The sequence below is a fragment of the Panulirus ornatus genome, chromosome 23, assembly GCF_036320965.1.
Source record: "Panulirus ornatus isolate Po-2019 chromosome 23, ASM3632096v1, whole genome shotgun sequence".
In the NCBI taxonomy this organism is placed as follows: domain Eukaryota; kingdom Metazoa; phylum Arthropoda; class Malacostraca; order Decapoda; family Palinuridae; genus Panulirus; species Panulirus ornatus.
This window is the reverse complement of record NC_092246.1, coordinates 9,718,922-9,741,670: the sequence shown is the minus strand read 5'-3', so window position 1 is coordinate 9,741,670 and position 22,749 is coordinate 9,718,922. Positions and strand designations below refer to the sequence as shown.

Genomic DNA, 22,749 nt, shown 5'->3' with positions numbered 1-22,749 from the left:
ATGGAAGATGCCACTTTCTTTAGATAGGGGAGAATGGCGACTTGCTTAGGTGGCATTTACACGAGGTGGATGTTAAGAGGGACTGTAGAACAGACGTCAAGTCCTCATGTGTTGAAAGAACGAGGTCGTCCGAGTGTGAAGTCGCACTATAAACATGAGGTTTAGATATTGAAAGGAGGAGGAGGAGGAGAAGGGGTTAGAGTCCTCACACTTGGGGAGGGGAGCGGACCAGGTGCCGTCGTCCTGACACACCAGCTGCTGCTGGCCCACCAGCATGAAGCTGGAGTGGCACTTGACCTCCAGCACATCGCCGGCCTTGAAGGGCGCCACGTTGGTGATCTCACCGTGGTCTGGCGCCGCCGGGGTCTCGCACCTCACCTCTGCCAGGGATGAGGACAACTTGAGATACAGCAGCTCACGGTTCGTGCTCATACAAAAACAGGTGAAAATATGAAAGACTACTCATAGGCAATGGTCTTTGAGAACAGATTGAAATGACCTGTTTGCTGTGGAAGTTACAATGGAAATGCATGCGAAAGCAAGGTTCCCTTCGATGTTTTTTGTGATGGCAGGAAAAATTTAGGATAGTACAGTTGTAAGAGTTAAATAAAAAGAAAACAGTTGACTCATTAAGAACTACGTGCATATACGGAGGCGGAAAATGATATTGGTCGTGGACTTGAGGCCAAGTATATGTCTGGTATCTTCGAAAACCTATCTGTGGTGTTGTTTTCAATTGCTCTTATGAACAAAGCAGTCCATATGGTAACAACCCATCACTGCAAATGGAGTCACACTGATCTAGCTTTAGACAGCCCCTTTGATCACTCTAGTTCGAAGCCTTTGATAATTTTGAATACCTGTATCATATCTACTTAAATTTTCTCATAAGTTTGTTCTAAAACACCTTCCGAGGATTTATTTCTCAGTCTGGGTGTAACTTTGGTGGCTTGCAGCCATATTCTGTTATTTCTTTCAAGGAGAACGACCAAAACTGAACCCAACATTTAACATGGGGACTCTCCAGTAAATTATAAATGAATAAGGACTTGTCTCTTAACGGTGAATTCCAATGCCCTCCTTATGAATTCTGTTCGCATATGTCACTAATTAGTATGTGATCATTTACGCCAAACTCTTCCACCAACCGCGACATCATGAACTAGGTCTGTTTGGGGGTAGAACTATGTCTAACATGTTCACATCTTGAGTAGGTGTCTCAACAAACTGTATCAAGGTACTCTATCGTTAGAATCGGTAGTGTCCACGCTCGGAAGTGCTGAAAACTGACTCTTCCCCTAAGTTGCTATTGGCTCCATACCTTGCTAGCGCTGTTCCAGTAGCCAAACCTCCTACCTAGGTCTCCTAGCTCAGGGAAGCACAAAGATTGATTACTATTATGAGTTGATAGTGACGGTGATTCACAGCTCGAGGGGAAAGCTGCCATGTAGTCCTTGTCTACCGTGACGTAAAATCGTGTGGAGGACGAAGTAGCTGCTACCATGTGTGTCGTCCAGTGACACAGTGTAGCACAGTCTTAGGTGTGTGTTTGTGTGTGTGTGTGTGTGGACTTACTCTCACAGCGAGGCACGGGGGCCGACCAGTTGCCGGAGGGAAGGCATTTGATTTGCCTCTGCCCCACCAGGGTTGCCCCGCGGCCGCAGGAGAAGGTGACGAGAGTGCCGAGAGCGGTGATGGTGGGGGCAAGGCGAGGAAAGGCAGGGCTGGCGCTGGCCTGGGGGTCGTCTGTCGTGTTGAGCGGAGGGCAGTCTACTCCTGCGGGCAGACACACACACACAACCAGTGCTGGAGAACACATCCTCCGTGGCATAGGGCAGGAGAGAAAATGAAACAGTGAGAAAGGGGAAATGAAATGGAAGAAGGCTAGATAGAGGAAATGCCGGGGTGATTGTTAGGGTTAGAATCCACTCACTCCCTTCTTAGACATGGGCACCACCAAGGTGTGCTTCCACGAAAAAGGAAAAGTTAGGGCTTTTAGAAGGACTTTATAGGTGAACTCCGAAGCAAACTCTATGGATATAAGAAGTGCCTGTCAAACTGTATGCCACGCTTACTTGCAGATGGAAGAGCACTCGTAGGATCTTACATGGGGAAAATGTAGATGGCATAGAGACACACACATACACACACACAAAAAAAAAAAAACTGACGTAAACACACACACACGACGACCGTGACAGATAGTGGCACGGCCCTCACCCCTGTCAGCGAGACCTCCTCCCGCCCCAACCTCTACTGACCGACCTCCGTCACCACAGTCGCCATGCACCAACCAGTGCTCGTACAGACTGATACAAGAATAGTCCTATACCTACTGTTGTCAATGCCATATACTAATCCATGAGTATTTGCGCAACTAAGCAAGCAAATAGCTTTGTTTTCTTTTAGCTATGCGTATGTCAACTATTATATAACTGTAACTCAACCAGTGTGAAACTATCATTTAATGCTCACGTCTAAGTACATAGTGTACGTCAACCACAGTATTAGTGTAGTTCAACCAAAGTGTAACTTTCCATCACTTACAGTTCAGCTAATCCCCACTAAATGCATAATGTATAAACCAAAGACTTGGCTCTATGTAAATATATCACATTCATGCGATTCTCCAAAAAGCTAGAAACATCCAGCCCAACCTTGATCTTAACCTCTTTTGTGACTGAGTAACTTGTTACTATAATGACCTTGTCCCCCTACACCAACCCATTTCCAGTTCTGTAGTGTCTCAGTGGCACATTTCCAGCTCAATGGCTGCCTAAATTCAATAAATAGTTCTTTACTAATTCATTTTTATATTCTTATATATTCAGCAGGCCCAGTCTGGTCACCAAGCCTGTCCAGCAGTCCCAACCTGGCTAAGAGTCCCGTCCAGCTGATATAGCCTGACCAGGGGGCCTGCCCAGCCGTCATAACATGGCCAAGAGGCCCATCCAGCCTTCTCAAGAAGTAACAAAAGAAAGAATAAGAAACATTGTTGACATAAGGATGTGCCCGACATGCGCCTCACGTCTAATGTCCAGGGTGACGGTGTGGGTGTGGCCGGTGGGCGTGACGCAGGTGTAGTCGCCAGAGTCGCCCTCGTGAGCCTTGTAGATGGCCAGCCGGAACTCGAGCTGAGGGTTCCTCATGGCGTCCGTCGTCCACCCGGTCCAGTACTTCCTGTTGGATGTGGCACGACGCGTCACTCTTGATCGTGAGGTAAGGGCAGTAGTAGCATAAATACTAGGGATATAGTAGTAGTAGGAGCAACAGTAGTATTCTTGGAAGCAGTAGGAGCTGTAGTTGAAGTAGTAGTAGTAGTAGTCGTAATAGTAGTTATTGTTGTTGTTGTATAGTACTAGAAACAAGCATTTGTATGAAACGACACTGGCAGTATTAGTAAGAAAAGAAGAGATATGCGTAAAGGGAGACCCCCCATCAAATGGAGAAATTGAGAGTAAAAAAGGAAATGAAAAAGATTGTAGAACAGATGGAGAGGGATGTAAGAGGAAGCAGATGGAAAGCAGTGGAATGACACAAGACAGAGTTACTTTAGGAACTATATGGACAAATTCTGAATATAATTCATAGCATTTTTGAAAAAAATATTTTTGAAGTATTTGATCAAACTTTAATATCAAACAGTCATTAAGTGAATCTGAAGCAAAATCAGGTCGTGTGGCAAGTGCTGAGTGCGTCAATGAGGCTTTTGCTTAAGTTGAACACAATCAAATCACATGTAGTTTAGCATAGAATGGACAACGTGAACAATGGGCAACACTGTGGGCTCGAGTAGATGAACAGAATGACTTAAGACACGTCTAACAAGCCAATGAAACAATGGACACTGTGGCAACATAGTGTTACTGAAATAACTGTTGGGGCGTTGGCTCTTAAACGCCCGGGCTAAATAGCGCTTCGCTATCGTCTGCCCCGCCACTAGGTGCCCCCCCCACCCCCCTACCCCCCGTGTCGGATGATCACATCACTGATTTTCTTGCTCTCGGTCCGGGAGACTGAAAGACTCGCTCGCCTCCCTATCTTTTTCTACCACAAGTTCAAGCTTACGTACCGTAAGCTGTGCCCGTTGTGGTAGACGTAATGTTGGGTAAGGCTGGAGTGAGTGAAAGGGTGTGTGTTGTCGGAGTGAAGTGAGGGAATCTTAATGATAACGTGAGGTAAGGGGCAAGAATGCAAGGAGAACGGAGACTGGTCATTGTGGGAGAGAGAGTGGTGCAGTGTACGGGATGTGGGGATTCGAACGAGGACGGTGTGATCACGAACGTTGCACTACGTCTCGCAATCCCAGAAGGGACCATATCGAGGGCGGTGTTTACAGCACAACACTTGTCGACAGACAGTCAGTCAGTCATTCTGACGCACAACATACCTGGCGTCTTCCTTACCAGCATTTTGCCAGCTTCCGACACTTCATGTTAAATTTCCTACGCTTGTAGTTGCTGTGTAAAAGAAGAAGAAAAGGGGCATTAAACATGTAAGTAAAAAGAGAAGAGGGTCATCAAGTAAACCCAACCGTACACAGCTTCAGGTGGTTACCAAGCCAGTACTATTGGTCGTTCCCGGGTGGGGTTTTACCTTCACAGCTGCTGTTTTGTTTATAGGTACGCCAGGTGTGTGGCTGGTATGGACCCTTGTCATATGACGACCTGCTCTTTGATTCTTGGGGTTCACAGGTCCTGTTGTGTCCCGCCGCCGCTCATTACATCAGTAACTCGAGCAAGATAGAAGTGACAGAATTTATCGTAAGATGATACAAATTCTTTAACGATGGGTAAGGAAGCGACGAGTGAGGATGTAGACATCTTAGAAGGGCGCCGCCCGGGACAGACAGTGATTAGTATCGGGCTATTATTTCTTGGCCCAGCCCAATCCATGAACGGAGTATTTTGATATGCCTGGCCGGAAACTGCCATATTCAGCCGCCATGTTTGTCTTGGTCGCTTGGCGTCCTTCTCTCTCTCTCTCTCTTTCCGCGGTGGACGACCCATAGGAATGTTTACGGAGTAGCGTGCGATCTCTTTATCTACGTGAACGACGGATATAAATATGCTCACTCAAGACGCCCGGGTTTCTAGAACTGAGTGAAAGACTGGTACAACCCCCTACCGTACAGAAGCTTGGAGAGCCCTTAAGAAAAAGGGTTGGCAACTGAAAATGTGTAAAAATATAATCAGAAAATGTTCCACACTAGACCTGATACCTCCTCTTGCTTCTAGCTCTTAGATTTCCACTATGGCCGCTAAGTGTCCATTATTATTGTACCCAGCGTACAAAAACAAGTGCTCGGGACTTATTCTCTGTAAAACGTATGGGAAAAAAAAAGTTAGAAAAAAAAAGCACCACAAATTAAAGACTTAGACGGCTGAAGCTCCAAAAAGATAATACGGAAATTACTTCTCTTAAGCATCAAGAGATGAAATGAAATGCACTTCTACGGTAAACTGTTCCATAAAGCTAAGAACTAAGCGATGAACCAGGAACTACTCAGAGATGACTCACTACTGCTTGAATTTTACATTCGAGTTTAGCCGCCGAGCACATCGCGTCACTCTGCAGCATCGGGAATAATAAATTGAGCTGTGGTACGTAAGGATGTACCACAACCTTAAGGCTTAAGTAAGGACTGAGCCATGCAGGAGGGTGTACGTAAGTGTCATTTCATGTGAGAGGTGTCTGTGAGGTGCGCGTCAACACAAGCCGTGCAAGACGCCCTCAGATGGGACCTTACCCGACCCCAAGCACGGCTGGACCCTCCGCCTTCACTCCGGTCTTCCTGACTGCTTTACTCTTGACCACCTCGCCAATCACGGGGCTGCCATAAGACAATGCTAATGATAGAAACGGTTAGTTTTGTTGCTATAGCAGAAAAAAAAAGATAATCAGACGACATACGTCCTGTCTAGTGTTGGAAATACTGTGGGTGTAAGTGTATCAGATGTCAATGGTACTTATACTCCCTTACTATGCACTGGTGACCATCCTTACTACTCCTGCAGGATTATAAGAACAGTGGATCACATAATGTGAGGAAGTGCATGTTGAACACTTGCGCTACATACATACAGACACGAGTGTAAAACTCTCTCCCTGTAACACACAAATGGTAATCGCACACATACACACACCAGGTACCTATGCTTGTGTGAGTGTGCGTGTAATTACCCATTTGCACTGTACGATAAGAGAGTTTTTCAGTTTTGGAGCCCCATCTCATACGGCTCGGTCACACGATCAGTTTCGCACCTTGGGTTTCGGAGCATCGTGTGGAAGCTGTGCCTGAACGCCGATCGTGGAGACAGGAACACTGAACCACCTACCTCTCGTGACCGGCAGTTACGTGTGGGAGCTGAATAATTGCGTGGCCACCTACGCGGGGTCCCAGCCACACACACACACACACACACACACACCAGTTCAGAGCAACGATGGACACTTTGGTGTTGCCTAAATCCCCTCCCAGTGACCCACAGACGTCAAGACCTGCATTTGAGTAGACAAAGACGTTTACACTACAGATGATTGAACTATACTGTTTATCATTATACATTATAGTTATGGGTACATGCACACCTAGATCCAGTGAAAGTTGCTCACCACATAAAGACTTACCTTCAGGTGTTCATACCTTAGCACTTTGTATATGGCGTCACAGGTCTCGGGAATAATGATATGTGCGAGGGAGCTCCTTGAGATCCGTCACGTGTGCTGGATATAAGTGGACTGGCTTTCTCTGACAGTGTGTTGTAGTACAACTCATGGGTCATCCGCACGTAGTGCTTGACTTCATGTCTGTGCGCACGCTGCATCTCACCGAATATTTGGTCATACGTTCCACACCGTTTGTTTTGCATCCACATTTTCACCCATTCACTGCGTGTCTTTCTCTCTTTTTCATCAATATCCCAGCGGCCAAAACACATAACTGCAGCCCTCCGTCTTCTCTCTCTAGGAGCCATGATCCACTTATCCCAGTCGACTCCCAAACACTGAACGATACCATTGGCGAGTCAGTCCCGTGTGAATACACCCCGTCCGCTGAACACCATGGCTCGACACTGATTCGAAACGTGCTCGCGCACCATACGTGGCAACTGATCGTGTAGCCGAGCCCTTGTGTGTCTTTGTATGTGTGTGTGTGTGTGTATGTGTGTGTGTGTGTGTGTGTGTGTGTGTGTGTGTGTGATCTGCATCCAGGCAATGACACCAGTTCTACTGAGAAATGCAAAGTAAGGAATGAACATCTGGTGTGGATGAACTATTTCAAATATAGATTTCATCAAGAATCGGTTGTTGTTTGCTGATGACACGGCGCTGGTGGCAGATTCGAGTGAGAAACTGCAGAAGCTGGTTCTGCAATAGGGTTAAAAGCGATCACCTATGGTACCAGTCACCTGACGTTAATTACCTGACGAGGAGGACCCGTGGGTGACTTACGCGAGGCTGTGGGACACGTTCCAGCGCGGGGTACCGTAGCGTCTCATCCAGAGGCACTCGAGGTAGAGCTCGGTGCCCGGGTAGACCAGGAGGCGGCCGTCGTTCGTTTGAGCGATGGGGCCGCTCTTGTGACGGAAGAGGATGGTGGGCGGACGATCCACTGCATCCGGCACCCACCACATTACACACGCACACCCACCGCCCACCACCACGCCGCCACACCATGGACAGAAAGGACAACGTAGTCAGGTAACACTTTGAAAGAAATACAAGGGAAATGTTGATTTCCATGGGTAACACTCGATATTATGAGGAAAAGAGAGAGAGAAATTGATTGAAATGCACAATATGAATCTGGAATCTGTATGACCCCCATGCAGACCTTATTTTTTTACTTAGCATTTCAAAATATAGCAATACACGGCTTGGTAGACCTTCCTGTATCAGGAGAATGGTCACCATCATGGTAAATGAACCTTGAGAAGTCATTTCCCTCATCACTTTTGGTGACCAACATGGAACTACTGTCATCCTTTTAAGTACTACACTAATCATCAAAAGTAGGAAAGAAAAAGTACTTTCCTCTTGATAATGTTTATAAGTATCTCTCAACTGTCAGTGTCGATACTACTTTTTTTGATCACTTTAAAGAAAGTCTTATTTACGGGAGGATCTCGAAGCCTCTGGTTGCTCCTCCCTACTAAATGTCTCTCGGCCACACTGTTCATAGCACAGCTGGATAGACTCTGGAGATTTTGAAGACTGGCAAAAAAGAAACCAATACCTTGGTACTAGCCTAGCTGCGAAAAAAAGAAAGCACGACCTTGGTACTAGCCTAGCTAGGAAAAAAGAAAGCAGGACCTTGGTACTAGCCTAGCTAGGAAAAAAAGAAAACAGGACCTTGGTACTAGCCTAGCTGGGAAAAAAGAAAGCAGGACCATGGTACTAGCCTAGCTGGGAAAAAAAGAAAGCAGGACCTTGGTACTAGCCTAGCTAGGAAAAAAGAAAGCAGGACCTTGGAACTAGGCTTGCTGGGGGAAAAAGAAACCAGGACCTTGGTACTAGCCTAGCCCGGCCACACTCCTGCTCTTTGCTGTTTCGGGTCAAATTCTGTGTGTCAACTGGTCACTGTTTGACTCTCATTGGTCGCTTTCTTACTCTTCTGGTTACAGTTTGGCTTTCGATGGTCAGTGTCTGCCTGTCTGTTGTCAATAAGGACTCCCGTTTAGTCACCGTTGATCTTCCACTGGTCACCGTCTAACTTTCACTGGCCATTGCGTCTTACTGACCAGCATCTACGTCAGTGTCCACCATTCAGTTACCATTAGCTCCCATTTGTCACTGTGGAGTGGGCGTGCACTGAAGGACAGCAAATCAAGTACTGTTCAGATAGAAACAGGGGAGGAAAGCAGAAGGCTTCCTCCCGCACTACAGCTCCCTTTCAGCCCATCAGCGGGCAAAGAACCAACAATGAAGGAACACCATGAAGCATGGAGAGAGTAGACTGACATGGAAAGTCTATGGGAAAGGAATAGAAAACACACTGCCATCTAATTTCAGTCGTCAGTTACTCCCTGTGCGAAATGGTTTAGCTTATGACGCTGTTTATACAAACGTTGAGATACATGCATATTGTATTACCATTCCTGAAAATCAGAATCACTTAAAGTACTTCGTGATGTTAAGGTATTGATAGCCTTCGCCTCGACTGTATCTGGTTGTTTACACCAGTATTCTGTAACTCATCTACTGTGTTATACTGTATCTGAACCTCTTACCTGTACCTTTGCCTCCTATGTTAGGCTTCATACTGCACCCCTACACCAACCTGGAAAGGGCCACTAAGTTTCCAATGTCGTCTCCTCCTTATCATAGGTTTTAGATAGGCTACATCGTCACAGCACCTCCTCCTCTGCGAACGAGTTTTCTATAGACATGATTCTATGTAGATACCTTCTAACATATACTGGTTACACTGTCTGACCCTGAGGAGCGTCCACCGCACCTTCAGTGGCGAGGGAGGGACTTACAGGCATAGTCGTACTCGCGGTTGAGGCCGTAGCAGACAGGGGCGGCGCTGCTCCAGTACCCGTTGAGGCAGCGTCGGTTCGGAGAGCCGGCCATAGCGTACTTCCCGATGTCAACACACCGCGACACCTGCCGACACACACATACACACAGACACCCTCAACATGATTACTTCACTGAGATACTTATAAAATACTTAAGTATAACTTTGCTTCACTTGTGGGGTGTACTTGCGGTGTGATTGTACGTCATATAAGTGGTGATTAATAGTCCTTAATGGAGTTCATATCTGGCAGTGACAGGATTAACAAGAGAAGGAAGAAATGACTACGGAAGAACAGTGACTGTTCAGTAACACTGATATAACAGTGACAAAACAAGCAGCATACCAAAGAAACATGTGATTACACAGCAACATAACCATACAACAACGGTGGGCAAACAGCAACATAACCATACAACAACGGTTGGCAAACAGCAACATAACCATACAACAAAGGTAGCAAACAGCAACACACCCATACAACAACGGGGGCAAATAGCAACATAACCATACAACAACGGCAAGCAAACAGCAACATAACCATACAACAACGGCAAGCAAACAGTAACAACCATACAACAACGGTAAGCAAACAGGAACACAACCATGCAGCAACGGTAAGCAAAGAGCAACATAACCATACAACAACGGTAAACAAACAGGAACACAACCATGCAATAACGGTAAGCAAACAGCAACATAACCATACAACAACGATAGCATACAGCAACACAACCATACAACAACGGTAAGCAAACAACAACACAACCATACAAAAACGTTAAGTAAACAGCAACACAACCATACAACATCGGAAAACAAACAGCAACACAACCATACAACAGCAGTGAACCAACAGCAACATAACCATACAACAACAGTGAACAAACTGCAATATAACCATACGAAATCAGTGAACAAAAAGCAATATAACCATACAACAACAGTGAACAAGCAGCACTATAACCATACAACAGTGAACAAACAGCAATACAACCATACAACAGTGAACAAACAGCAACGCAACCATACACCAGTGAACAAACGGCAGCATAACTATACAGTAACTGTAAGCAAACAACAACACAACCATACAACAGCAGTGAACAGCAGCACAACCATACAACAACAGTGAACAAACCGCAACACAACCATACAACAACCGCGACCACACAGCCATACAATCTTGTAGCATCAGTGACCACTGTGCAACATAAGCATGCACTAACAGTGATCAAATAACAACATAGCCATGTAGCAATGGTGACTCACGGGAACGTTTTCATTTAGGAACAGTGACGACACAGCAACATAGCCTTGTAGTGACAGTGACAACACAGCAACATAACCTTGTAGTGACAGTGACGACACAGCAACATAACCTCGAAGTGACAGTGACAACACAGCAACATAACCTCGAAGTGACAGTGACAACACAGCAACATAACCTTGTAGTGACAGTGACGACTCAGCAACATAACCTTGTAGTGACAGTGACGACACAGCAACATAACCTTGTAGTGACAGTGACGACACAGCAACATAACCTTGGAGTGACTGTGACGACACAGCAACATAACCTTGTAGTGACAGTGTAATCCATGCATCAGCGTCAATCACACAGCAACACAGCCATGCATGAACAGTATTCACACAGCAACACACCCATGCAGCAAGTAACCACACGGCAACGTGACCATGCACCAACACAGTCATGCAGCAACTGTGATGATAAAGCAACATATCCATGCAACACCCATGATCGCAAAGCCATGCAGCAACACTGGTGGCACAAGCATGCAACAACACTAATGACAAAGCTATGCAGCATCAGTGATGACACAGCCATGCAGCATCAGTGATGACACAGCCATGCAGCAACATTGACCACCTAGTCATGCAGCGACAGTGATCACACAACCATGCAGCAACAGTGATGACACAGCCATGCAGCATCAGTGATGACATAGCCATGCAGCATCAGTGATGACACAGCCATGCAGCAACAGTGACCACCTAGCCATGCAGCGACAGTGATCACACAACCATGCAGCGACAGTGATGACACAGCCATGCAGGGACAGTGATGACGCAGCCACGTAGCAACAGTGACCACCTAGCTAAGCAGCAGCAGTGATGACACAACCATCCAGCAACAGTGATGACACAGCCATGCAGTAACAGATCACACAGCCACACAGCAACAGTGATCGCACAGCCATGCAGCATGTGATCACACAACCATGCAGCAACAGTGATGACACAACCATGCAGTAACTGATCGCACAGCCATGCAGCAACAGTGATTACACAGCCATGCAGCAGCTGTGATCACACAACCATCCAGCAACAGTGATGACGCGGCCACGCAGCAACAGTGATCACACAACCATGCAGCAATAGTGATCATACAACCATCCAGCAACAGTGATGACACAACCATGCAGCAACAGTGATCATACAACCATCCAGCAACAGTGATGCCACAACCATGCAGTAACTGATCGCACAGCCATGCAGCAGCAGTGATCACACAGCCATCCAGCAACAGTGATCACACTACCATCCAGCAACAGTGATGACACAACCATGCAGCAGCTGTGATCACACAACAATGCAGCAACAGTGATCACACTACCATCCAGCAACAGTGATGACACAACCATGCAGCAGCAGTGATCACACAGCCATCCACCAACAGTGATCGCACAGCCATGTAGCAGCAGTGATCATACAACCATCCAGCAATAGTGATGACACAGCCATCCAGCAACAGTGATGACACAGCCATGCAGCAACAGTGATCACACAACCATGCAGCAACAGTGATCATACAACCATGCAGCAACAGTGATCATACAACCATGCAGCAATAGTGATGACACAACCATCCAGCAACAGTGATGGCACAACCATGCAGCAACAGCGATGACACAGCCATGCAGCAACAGTGATCGCACAGCCATGTAGCAGCAGAAATCACAACCATGCAGCAACAGTGATGACGCGGCCATGTAACAACAATGATGACACAGTCATGCAGCAACAGGGATGACATAGCCATGCATTATCAGTGATTACGGAACCATGCAGCAATAGTGATCAATCAGCCAAACAACAGTAATTATACAGCCATGCAAGGACAGTGTTCGCACAGCCATGCAGCAGTAGTGACACACACACCCATACAACAGCAGTGATCACTCAACCATTCAGCAACAGTAATTATACAGCCATGCAGCAACAGTGATCACCGAGCCATGCAGCAACAGGGATCACCTAGCCATGCAGCAACAGTGATCACCGAGCCATGCAGCAACTGTGATCACCGAGCCATGCCGCAACTGTGATCACCTAGCCATGCAGCAACAGTGATCACCTAGCCATGCAGCAACAGTGATCACCTAGCCATGCAGCAACAGTGATCACCTAGCCATGCAGCAACAGTGATCACCTAGCCATGCAGCAACAGTGATCACCTAGCCATGCAGCAACAGTGATCACCTAGCCATGCAGCAACAGTGATCACCTAGCCATGCAGCAACAGTGATCACCTAGCCATGCAGCAACAGTGATCACCTAGCCATGCAGCAACAGTGATCACCTAGCCATGCAGCAACAGTGATCACCTAGCCATGCAGCAACAGTGATCACCTAGCCATGCAGCAACAGTGATCACCTAGCCATGCAGCAACAGGGATCACCTAGCCATGCAGCAACAGTGATCACCGAGCCATGCAGCAAGTCATCACCTAGCCATGCAGCAACAGTGATCACCTAGCCATGCAGCAACAGTGATCATACAACCATCCAGCAACAGTGATCACTAGCCATGCAGCAACAGGGATCACCTAGCCATGCAGCAACAGTGACCACCTAGCTAAGCAGCAGCAGTGATGACACAACCATGCAGCAACAGTGATCACACTACCATCCAGCAACAGTGATCACTAGCCATGCAGCAACAGGGATCACCTAGCCATGCAGCAACAGTGATCACCTAGCATGCAGCAACAGTGATCGCACAGCCATGCAGCAGCTGTGATCACACAACCATGCAGCAACAGTGATCACACAACCATGCAGCAACAGTGACCACCTAGCTAAGCAGCAGCAGTGATGACACAACCATGCAGCAACAGTGATCGCACAGCCATGCAGCAACAGGGATCACCTAGCCATGCAGCAACAGGGATCACCTAGCCATGCAGCAACAGTGACCACCTAGCTAAGCAGCAGCAGTGATGACACAACCATCAGCAACAGTGATGACACAGCCATGCAGCAACAGGGATCACCTAGCCATGCAGCAACAGTGATCACCTAGCATGCAGCAACAGTGATCACTAGCCATGCAGCAACAGGGATCACCTAGCCATGCAGCAACTGTGATCACCTAGCCATGCAGCAACAGTGATCACACTACCATCCAGCAACAGTGATGACACAGCCATGCAGCATCAGTGATGACATAGCCATGCAGCATCAGTGATGACACAGCCATGCAGCAGCTGTGATCACACAACCATGCAGCAACAGTGACCACCTAGCCATGCAGCAACAGTGATCACTAGCCATGCAGCAACAGGGATCACCTAGCCATGCAGCAACAGTGATCGCACAGCCATGCAGCATCAGTGATGACATAGCCATGCAGCATCAGTGATGACATAGCCATGCAGCAACAGTGATCGCACAGCCATGCAGCATCAGTGATGACACAGCCATCCAGCAACAGTGATCACCGAGCCATGCAGCAACAGTGATGACACAACCATGCAGCAATAGTGATGACACAACCATGCAGCAATAGTGATGACACAGCCATGCAGCAGCTGTGATCACACAACCATGCAGCAATAGTGATGACACAGCCATGCAGCATCAGTGATGACATAGCCATGCAGCATCAGTGATGACATAGCCATGCAGCAACAGGGATCACCTAGCCATGCAGCAACAGTGACCACCTAGCTAAGCAGCAGCAGTGATCACACAGCCATGCAGCAACAGGGATCACCTAGCCATGCAGCAACAGTGATCATACAACCATGCAGCAACAGTGATGGCACAACCATGCAGCAATAGTGATGACACAGCCATGCAGCAACAGGGATCACCTAGCCATGCAGCAACAGTGATCACCTAGCATGCAGCAACAGTGATCACCGAGCCATGCAGCAAGTCATCACCTAGCCATGCAGCAACAGGGATCACCTAGCCATGCAGCAACAGTGATGGCACAACCATGCAGCAACAGTGATCATACAACCATGCAGCAACAGTGATGACACAGCCATGCAGCAGTAGTGACACACACACACACACACACACACACACACACACACACACACACACACACACACACACACACGCAAAGACGGCAAAGACTACACGCTCAGTAAAAGTTAAAGATTTGGAAAACCTGCATAGAACTGATGGATGGAGGGAAGACAGGCTAAAGAACACGGAGATGACGATAGACAGATGCGATAGATTCTGAAAGGACACTGTCAAGCTTAACAAAGACGTTTGTTTTGGAAGAATGTGGCTGGGTTATGAACTGAGATGTTGGTTGGAAAGATATGGTTGGCTCGTGATGAAGTGGGATAGGATAGGTCGCAGTGGGAGTTAAAGAGGATCATATGTACTGTGGAGGCTGTAGGCACGAAGGTAAAAAATGACAAAGAAAGGTAAGAAAAAAAATGACAAAGTTATTGATGACCATAGACAAGGGAAGAAGAGTAGGAGGCCCATGAAAGGATACATCTAAGACAAAGGAAAAAAGTGTGAGAATCCGAAAATAAACCTAAAAAAAACAGCAGAATGAAAAAAAAATCAATAAGGCTTTTATGAAAAAGGGAGAAAACATGACAAAGTGTGGAAAAAAGAAAAATACATAAGAGTGCAAATTACTCAGAGGAGACAGAAATAAGAGAGAGCCGGCCTCTCTGGCGCTACAGAAACAGGGGAAGCAACAGATTATGATCTGTACCGCAGACTAGGCATACAATCTTTGGTATATGTGAGGTGCAGCTTTCACTTGATCAGGGTGAAACTCATTTCCTTCTCATTTCAGCGATCCCGGGTTCGATCCCAGGGGCATGTAGTGGTAAATGTGGTCGTACATGCATGTACGTATGCATATATAAGGTAAAGCGGGTATAGACAACTTCATAAATCCAGTCATACAGGTAGCTTTTGCACGTTTCTTTTGTATTCTCTACGTTAAGAGGTTTCCCCTCCGGCTGAACAAGAGGCTTCAATTTCTAGTGCCGATTTCTAACGTATACTCCTATGTTTTTCTTTCCCCCTCAATACTAACTCTGCACCTACTCACTGCTGGCCGTCCGCTTGAGTGGTGACGGGAGGCTGTGAGTAGCCTGGGCAGGAGTGACGCAGGCGGGCGGCCCGGGCCGCAGCTGGCCCAGCTGACACTTGACCTCGGCCACGTTGACCAGCCAGCCGTCCTCACACGTGTAGTCCACAGTGGCCCCGTGCTGCACGCTCCCACCCGCCTGCTGCAAGCCCTCGTATCGCCCGTGCACCACGTGAGGCAGACTGCACGGCTCTGAGTGGGAGGATGCGCTCTTATCAGAGTGCCCCAGAGAGTACTGGGGTGGTTAATGGGAACGAGGTGGGTGGGGGGGATTATGAGAGGGGAGAACGGCGCGTTCTTTGCGTGGAAGGAGCGTTCATAGTTGAGGGTGAGGACACTGGAAGAAAACTAATCCAAGTGGCGAAAAAGAAGGGCTAATAATTGAAGGGGTAACTTTAGGGGCGAGTGTTAGTCACTGGGGGGAAGGGGAGGCAGAGAGGGTGACGACTTTCACGAACACCATGAAACCCTTGAAGTGGTGATGGCCTGCCTCCTTCAGACATAGTGAAGATGCGCTCGACCTCATCCGTCAAACGCATCTTGACTCCGTGTCTCGGGTCAGAAGTGCTGACCGTCGAAACTTTCAAGAAAAATTAATGCATACAGAGACATAGGGAGAACACACTATGTTTGTCCCCCTTCGGAGGCGGGGACAAAGGGAAACACGAGAACCCAACTAGGGATGAGGGGCAGGGCTCACCTGGCTGGCACTGAGGGCTGGCTCCGGTCACAGTCCAATCGCCGTACCAGCACCGCAGTGTGTCGGAGCCCAGGACGCTGTAGCCTTCCCGGCACAAGAACTTCACCACCTCCGCGTGCCCGATGGTGGCTCTCTCTGGCACCTCGGCCCCATTGAACATGTAATAACCGGAAGGCGCCTCTGGCACTGAGCACGGCACTGCGATATTGCCGTTGACAGAGGTCGCGGACAGCGTTCCGCCACGCGATGAGGGAGAAATGGACGCGTGTCATATAGTAAAAAGAAATTGTGTTACTACCACACTGCAGCGGTACATCATATATGCTGCTGAAACCGGCTGCCTTGGACGTGACACCAGAACGATGTGAGAATTGCCTTATGTCAGTCATTTTCAAATTTCACATGTACTGTGGCAGGTGTGTGTGTGTGTGTGTGTGTGTGTGTGTGTGTGTGTGTGTGTGTGTGGTACTCACGTGAGATGCACTCGGGTCTCATGGGCTTCCACTTGCCACGGGAGCACTTGGCCGTCTTGTTGCCGATGTTGAGGCCGTGACCCTGCAGGCAGGTGACCTTGACCCGCGCCCCTGCCGAGTACGTGTAGTTGGCGTCGCGCCCCGCCCTCACCACCTCCACCTTCAGGTAGGGCTCGCCCTCCAGTTCCTCACAGTGTGCGGCTGAGGGCGACCGAGAGTGATGTCAAGTGAACCTTTTTGCCATCCCCGTGTTGGTCATCACTATGACCCGAAATTCAAACTCTGTGATCATTTCTTCCCCATTTCAAACTTCAGTAAACGAATTGGAATAAAACCTTTTTGGACGTAGGTGGGCACGAGACCTGATTCCTTCCCAGCACACACACACACACACACACACACACACACACACACACACACACACACACACACACACACTCACACACACGCCATCATTACTCGATCACCACACATGCTAGTAAGGAATTAAGTTATCAAATATGATACACTTTTTGGAAAAGCTCGGTCCATTAGCGTTCAGGTTTGATTATGCGGTAAATGAGGAAGTTTAAAAGAGCAGAGATGAGATTAGACAGAGGAAATACAATCGTGCAAACTATAAAGAACTTAAAAGATTTCTACAGTAAATTGGAAAATGAGCTTCAGTAGCCAGGAACCTGGGTATTTTGGTGAGAGCATCGGTAAATGTGAGAATCGATTCAATTAAAGATGTCAGGAAAAGCGAAGGAGCTTCGAGATGTGCTGTGGCTAAGATATAGGCGGAATGCCGGTCAGTCATTTGCAGGGTACAAAAGAGGAAGGTACGAGTATAGCAGGATGAGAGAAGAGGAGGAAAGAATGTTCGAAATATTACTGTGGACAAAGTCAGGAGCAAAGCGAAAACTTTTCCATAAAATCAGTTGGATCAAATTGTCAGTTAAAGAGTAGCTAATCAGGCTTAGGGGTTCAGTGGACAGAGTCGTAGAGGATGACATAATGATATGGGAAGAGATGAATGAAAAAAAAAATGTAAAAGTGTTTTCGCTGTGTAAAACACTGTAGCCACATCGCAAGGGACGTGAAATGTGCAGAAGGTCCTTGAAGGCATTGAATTATCTAGATAAAGGCATTAACGAAATCCTAAATGATCTTATCCTTAGAAGACCCCTGGTACTGATGAAATTTTACCACGAAATGCACTTGACAAACTGTTCAAGATGTCGCTGGTGAAAGGCAAAGTGCTAAAGGAGTGGAAAAGGGCAAGATTCATACCTGTCTAGAGGAAAGCAGACAGAGTAGAGGCTTTCAACTACAAACGAGTTTCCCCTGACGAGTGTGGTCTGTAAGGTACTGGAAAATATAATCAGAAAGAAAATGGTTGACTTTCTACAGTGGAGGAAGTTACCTTCGTGAGAAACAACATGACGTCAGGGAAACGTATGTAATGAATCTGTTTGATTTCTATGAGAGAGTGAGCTCAGTATTGGATAAAAAAAAAAAGAAGGTTGGGTAGATTGTTTGTATCTGGGCTACAAGACAGCATTTCACCACGTGGGATGCGAATTACGAAGCTGGATCACCTTGCTGGAATAAGGAAGAAACTCCTTCGATGGATAGATTATCTTAGTGGAAGCGAGCATTGGTTGTGTGTAAGACGAGCCTTCTCAAAATGGGTAGAGGTCACCAGTGGAGTGCCGTAGGGTTCTGTTCTAGGACCATCGCACCTCCTGATATGTGAAAATGACTTACCAGAAGGTTGTGACCTGATCACAACCTTTGCTTTTAAAACGGATTGATGACTTAGTGCACAGTTCGAGAGATGCAGGGATAGAACAACCAGATGATACGATAAGAAAATAAGCACGAAATCTGTTTCAAAAGATGTGAAGAATTACTTCTATAGGGTGAGCCAAACGTCACTGTGCACCTATGATACAAACTATAAAATCGCCACATTCTTAGTTTCCATTTTTTGTTGTTGTTAAAACGAATGGTCCACGTGACTATTGACACATACGATGACCTCCCTTCCTCTCCTTCTTCCCTCCATCCCTCCCCTCCTCTTATCTAATATCCTTTCCGTTCCTCAGCCTCACGCAATGTCACTTCGGTTTGTCTTGATGTGAAAATGACTTTGAAGCTCGAGGCTCGAGTGTTTCTGTGGGAACAGGTGTTACGTAGTGCAGAGCTGTAACAGCGTGCAGACGAAGTGCAACACAAGATTGCTGAAAAGTATCCCGACACTCCCGTGCCACATCGTGCAGTGCGGAGGTCAGATGCGTAAGTTTCGAGACTCTGGATCAGTTGCAGACACTCCGACGGTCAGATGCTTAAGTTTCGAGACTCTGGATCAGTTGCAGACGGGCCGAGATCCGGCAGTAGTAACAGCGGAGAGCATACTGGATATTGCGGAGAGCATATGCAAAGACCGAAAAAAAATATCTGTGCTCAAATTGGCACAGCAGATGGGCGTCTCGTACAGCAGCACACATTGAGTGCTGAATATGCAGTTGCACCTGCATCCCTGCAAAGATAACCTCAGCGTATGAATTGAGAAAAAGGGACCACGTCAAAGCGTGTTGAATATCGCCGATGGTCTAGAGACTTTCTTCCAGCATAATGGAGAGGATATTCTGGACGTGACATTCTTGACCGACGAGGCATGGTTTCAATCATCCAGTTAGGTCAACACACAAAACACCCGCGTTTGGTCGGCGACTGATCCGCATGAGGTAAAGGAAACACCAGTGCATGACCAGAAGGTTGGTGTGTGGTGCGCCATATAACGAAATCGGACAGTATCGATCCCATACCCTTCAGTGACTCGAATCAACTCGGAACGTTATTGTGAAGCGCTTCTTTAAACGAGGACGAAATTGCTCGCGGCTACTTCCAGCAGGACGGTGTTGCTACACACACAGCTCGTGTTTCCTTGAAGCTACTGCGCGTTGTGTTCAAGGACCGAATAACTTCAAAGGACATTTGGCCACCTCGGTAGCCAGATCTTACACCCCTTGATTATCATCTGTGGGCAGCAATGACAAAGACAGTCCACACACTCTCTCTGAAGTAAAGGAGAGCCATCGCGAATTTTATCAGGAACATCTCTCCGATGGATTTGTCGCGTGTCCTTGCAAACAAGATAAGACGTGTAGAGGCGTATCTTCAGGCACGTGGTGGCCATTTCCAACACTTGTTGTGTCTTAAGCACTGTGAGTGTATTTGTATGAAGATACAGAGACTCTTTGAATATACTCATCGTCTACGGTAGGTGCACAACGACGCGTGAGAGTGGTGGGTGAATGGAATGAATTGAGGAAAGATGTGGCTGTGGACAGCATGCAGAAATGTAAAATGATCTTATGACAGTAGAGATTAGTTAAGAGCCGGGCCGTTACGAGTGTAAAACCCCCCTTCCCAGTATAGTAGAGGTAATTTAACATGGCCACCAAGAAATCCTCCACATCAACCCACACCCTAAAAGGTCACAAGAACCTACCTTGTTTGACCTTCTTTTTCGACTTGTTTCTTCTCTTGTGGTCTTCGCCATTACGCTCCTTCATCGCACTCCTCAACACTCTGGCCAGTAAGTTGCTGTCGTTCAGGCGTGTCCTCGGGTACTTGTCTCTACTGAAGAACCGCTTGACGATCATCAACTGCTTTTCAGTTTGGTTAGATTTCCTCAAAGTTCCATTGCGTTCCGTGTCTCCTGAGTGCTCCGGGGATAAGTGTGACGATCTATCTGCCGTGATGGCTTGTACAGGAGATGCCGAGGTTGTGGAAGATTTCGATTTCGTTTCGTTATCACTCATGATTAGATTCTCGTCACTGTGAATGTTTTCTTGAGATTCGTTCTCAGCCGAGCTCACCAAAGACCCTCCCGTGGCGAGGAGCTCAGCCTCGTCGTCGAAGGTGCCCCTTCCTAAACTCTGCATCACCACTTGGTCCTTGTGGTGTGTGCTGTTGAGGTACTCGAGATAGTCGGAGACGCTGACCGAGCGCTTGAGCCACTGCACCCTCGGGTGGAGCTCACGGGAGCACCTGTAGGAAGGAAGCTTATGAACATGTTGGATGATACGTGGACTAACTATGCTCCTGCTCGACACATCACTGCTGGATGCTGTGATGGCCACACCTACTCTCCTCTCCCAGGTACCGCGATGCCCTTAAGATACACCTACCAAGTGCTGTCCTGCCCATAAATGCACGTGATAGGCATTGTCCTACCCACACGCACGCCTACAAGGTATGTAGTGGCCACACATACATCAAGCCAGGTACTGTGAAACCCATCCGTACGCCTGGTAGATGTCACACCATTTAACCGAAGACCTGCTACACAGTGTACTGCTTCCCTCTTCATATGCCATTCAACTTTCAGCACTCAGCTTCACAAGATTTTCGCTACTCCCTCGCTCCGGTCAGAATAAAATACCCTCTACCTTATGTCTTAGGAGTTAGCATGAATCAGAAGTAGAAGAGAAGAGAATTAAGCTCACAAGGTTATCTACCGATGTCGGAGGGGATTAAAGAAGTGTGAGTTCAGAATGATGATTGGGAGGAGGGAGGTACTGGCGCTAGGTCAAGCGGTGGGCGAGCACCATGGGACGCCACTTACTTGGGCAGCTGCTTGGGGCTCCATTTACCGGCTACACAGGTGGCCCCAGGTGGGCCCTCCGACAGGTAGTAGCCCCGATTGCACTCGTAACGGATCCGACGGTCGTTACGTACCTGTAAAAAGGGTGAGGTGAAGGAGCTTAATGGTATGGGTAAACCCCAGCACTCAGTGCTGTACGTACACTGCAGCCCAGTGGGTACACTGTAGCCCTTAATACTGTGGGTACACTGCAGCCCTTACTACTGTGGGTACACTGAAACACTTTTCTGTGGGTACACTGAAGCCCTACTACTTTGGGTACACTGAAACACTTTTCTGTGGGTACACTGAAGCCCTTATTACTGTGGTTACACTGAAGCCCTTATTACTGAGGTTACACTGAAGCCCTTACTACTGTAGGTACACTGAAACCCTTACTACTGTGGGTACACTGAAGCCCTTACATCTGTAGGTACACTGAAGCCCTTACTACTGTGGGTACACTGAAGCCCTTACTACTGTAGGTACACTGAAGCCCTTACATCTGTAGGTACACTGAAGCCCTTACTACTGTGGGTACACTGAAGCCCTTACTACTGTAGGTACACTGAAGCCCTTACTACTGTAGGTACACTGAAGCCCTTACTACTGTGGGTACACTGAAGCCCTTACGTCTGTTGGTACATTTCAACCCTGGGTATTGTAAGTACACCGCAGCCCTTGATGCTGTAGGTACACTGCAGCGCTCAGCGCTGTGTGTTCTCTTCAGGATACAGTGCCCTGGGTGCGCTTTAGTACTCAAGGAACGATCCACTCTAGCACATCATGCTGTGGGTGTACTCCAGTACATCATGCTGTGGGTGTACTCCAGTACATCATGCTGTGGGTGTACTCCAGTACATCATGCTGTGGGTGTACTCCAGTACATCATGCTGTGGGTGTACTCCAGTATATCATGCTGTGGGTGTACTCCAGTACATCATGCTGTGGGTGTACTCCAGTACATCATGCTGTGGGTGTACTCCAGTACATCATGCTGTGGGTGTACTCCAGTACATCATGCTGTGGGTGTAC

The 22,749-nt window shown here is 47.5% G+C and overlaps 1 protein-coding gene across 1 annotated transcript in view; it reads right to left on the bottom strand.

The window, feature by feature from the left end:
- LOC139756943 (sushi, von Willebrand factor type A, EGF and pentraxin domain-containing protein 1-like) overlaps positions 1–22,749 on the bottom strand; it is a 194,148-nt gene that overhangs the window by 4,365 nt on the left and 167,034 nt on the right. Inside the window, exons 13-24 of the mRNA XM_071676887.1 lie at positions 21,697–21,809; positions 20,578–21,119; positions 17,079–17,279; positions 16,606–16,803; positions 15,863–16,097; positions 10,756–11,249; positions 9,486–9,641; positions 7,456–7,615; positions 5,750–5,833; positions 3,029–3,180; positions 1,576–1,776; positions 210–380 (exon numbers count right to left, since the gene is read on the bottom strand). Coding sequence (XP_071532988.1) covers positions 210–380; positions 1,576–1,776; positions 3,029–3,180; positions 5,750–5,833; positions 7,456–7,615; positions 9,486–9,641; positions 10,756–11,249; positions 15,863–16,097; positions 16,606–16,803; positions 17,079–17,279; positions 20,578–21,119; positions 21,697–21,809 — 2,707 coding nt within the window. The remainder of the gene's footprint in view (positions 1–209; positions 381–1,575; positions 1,777–3,028; positions 3,181–5,749; positions 5,834–7,455; positions 7,616–9,485; positions 9,642–10,755; positions 11,250–15,862; positions 16,098–16,605; positions 16,804–17,078; positions 17,280–20,577; positions 21,120–21,696; positions 21,810–22,749) is intronic.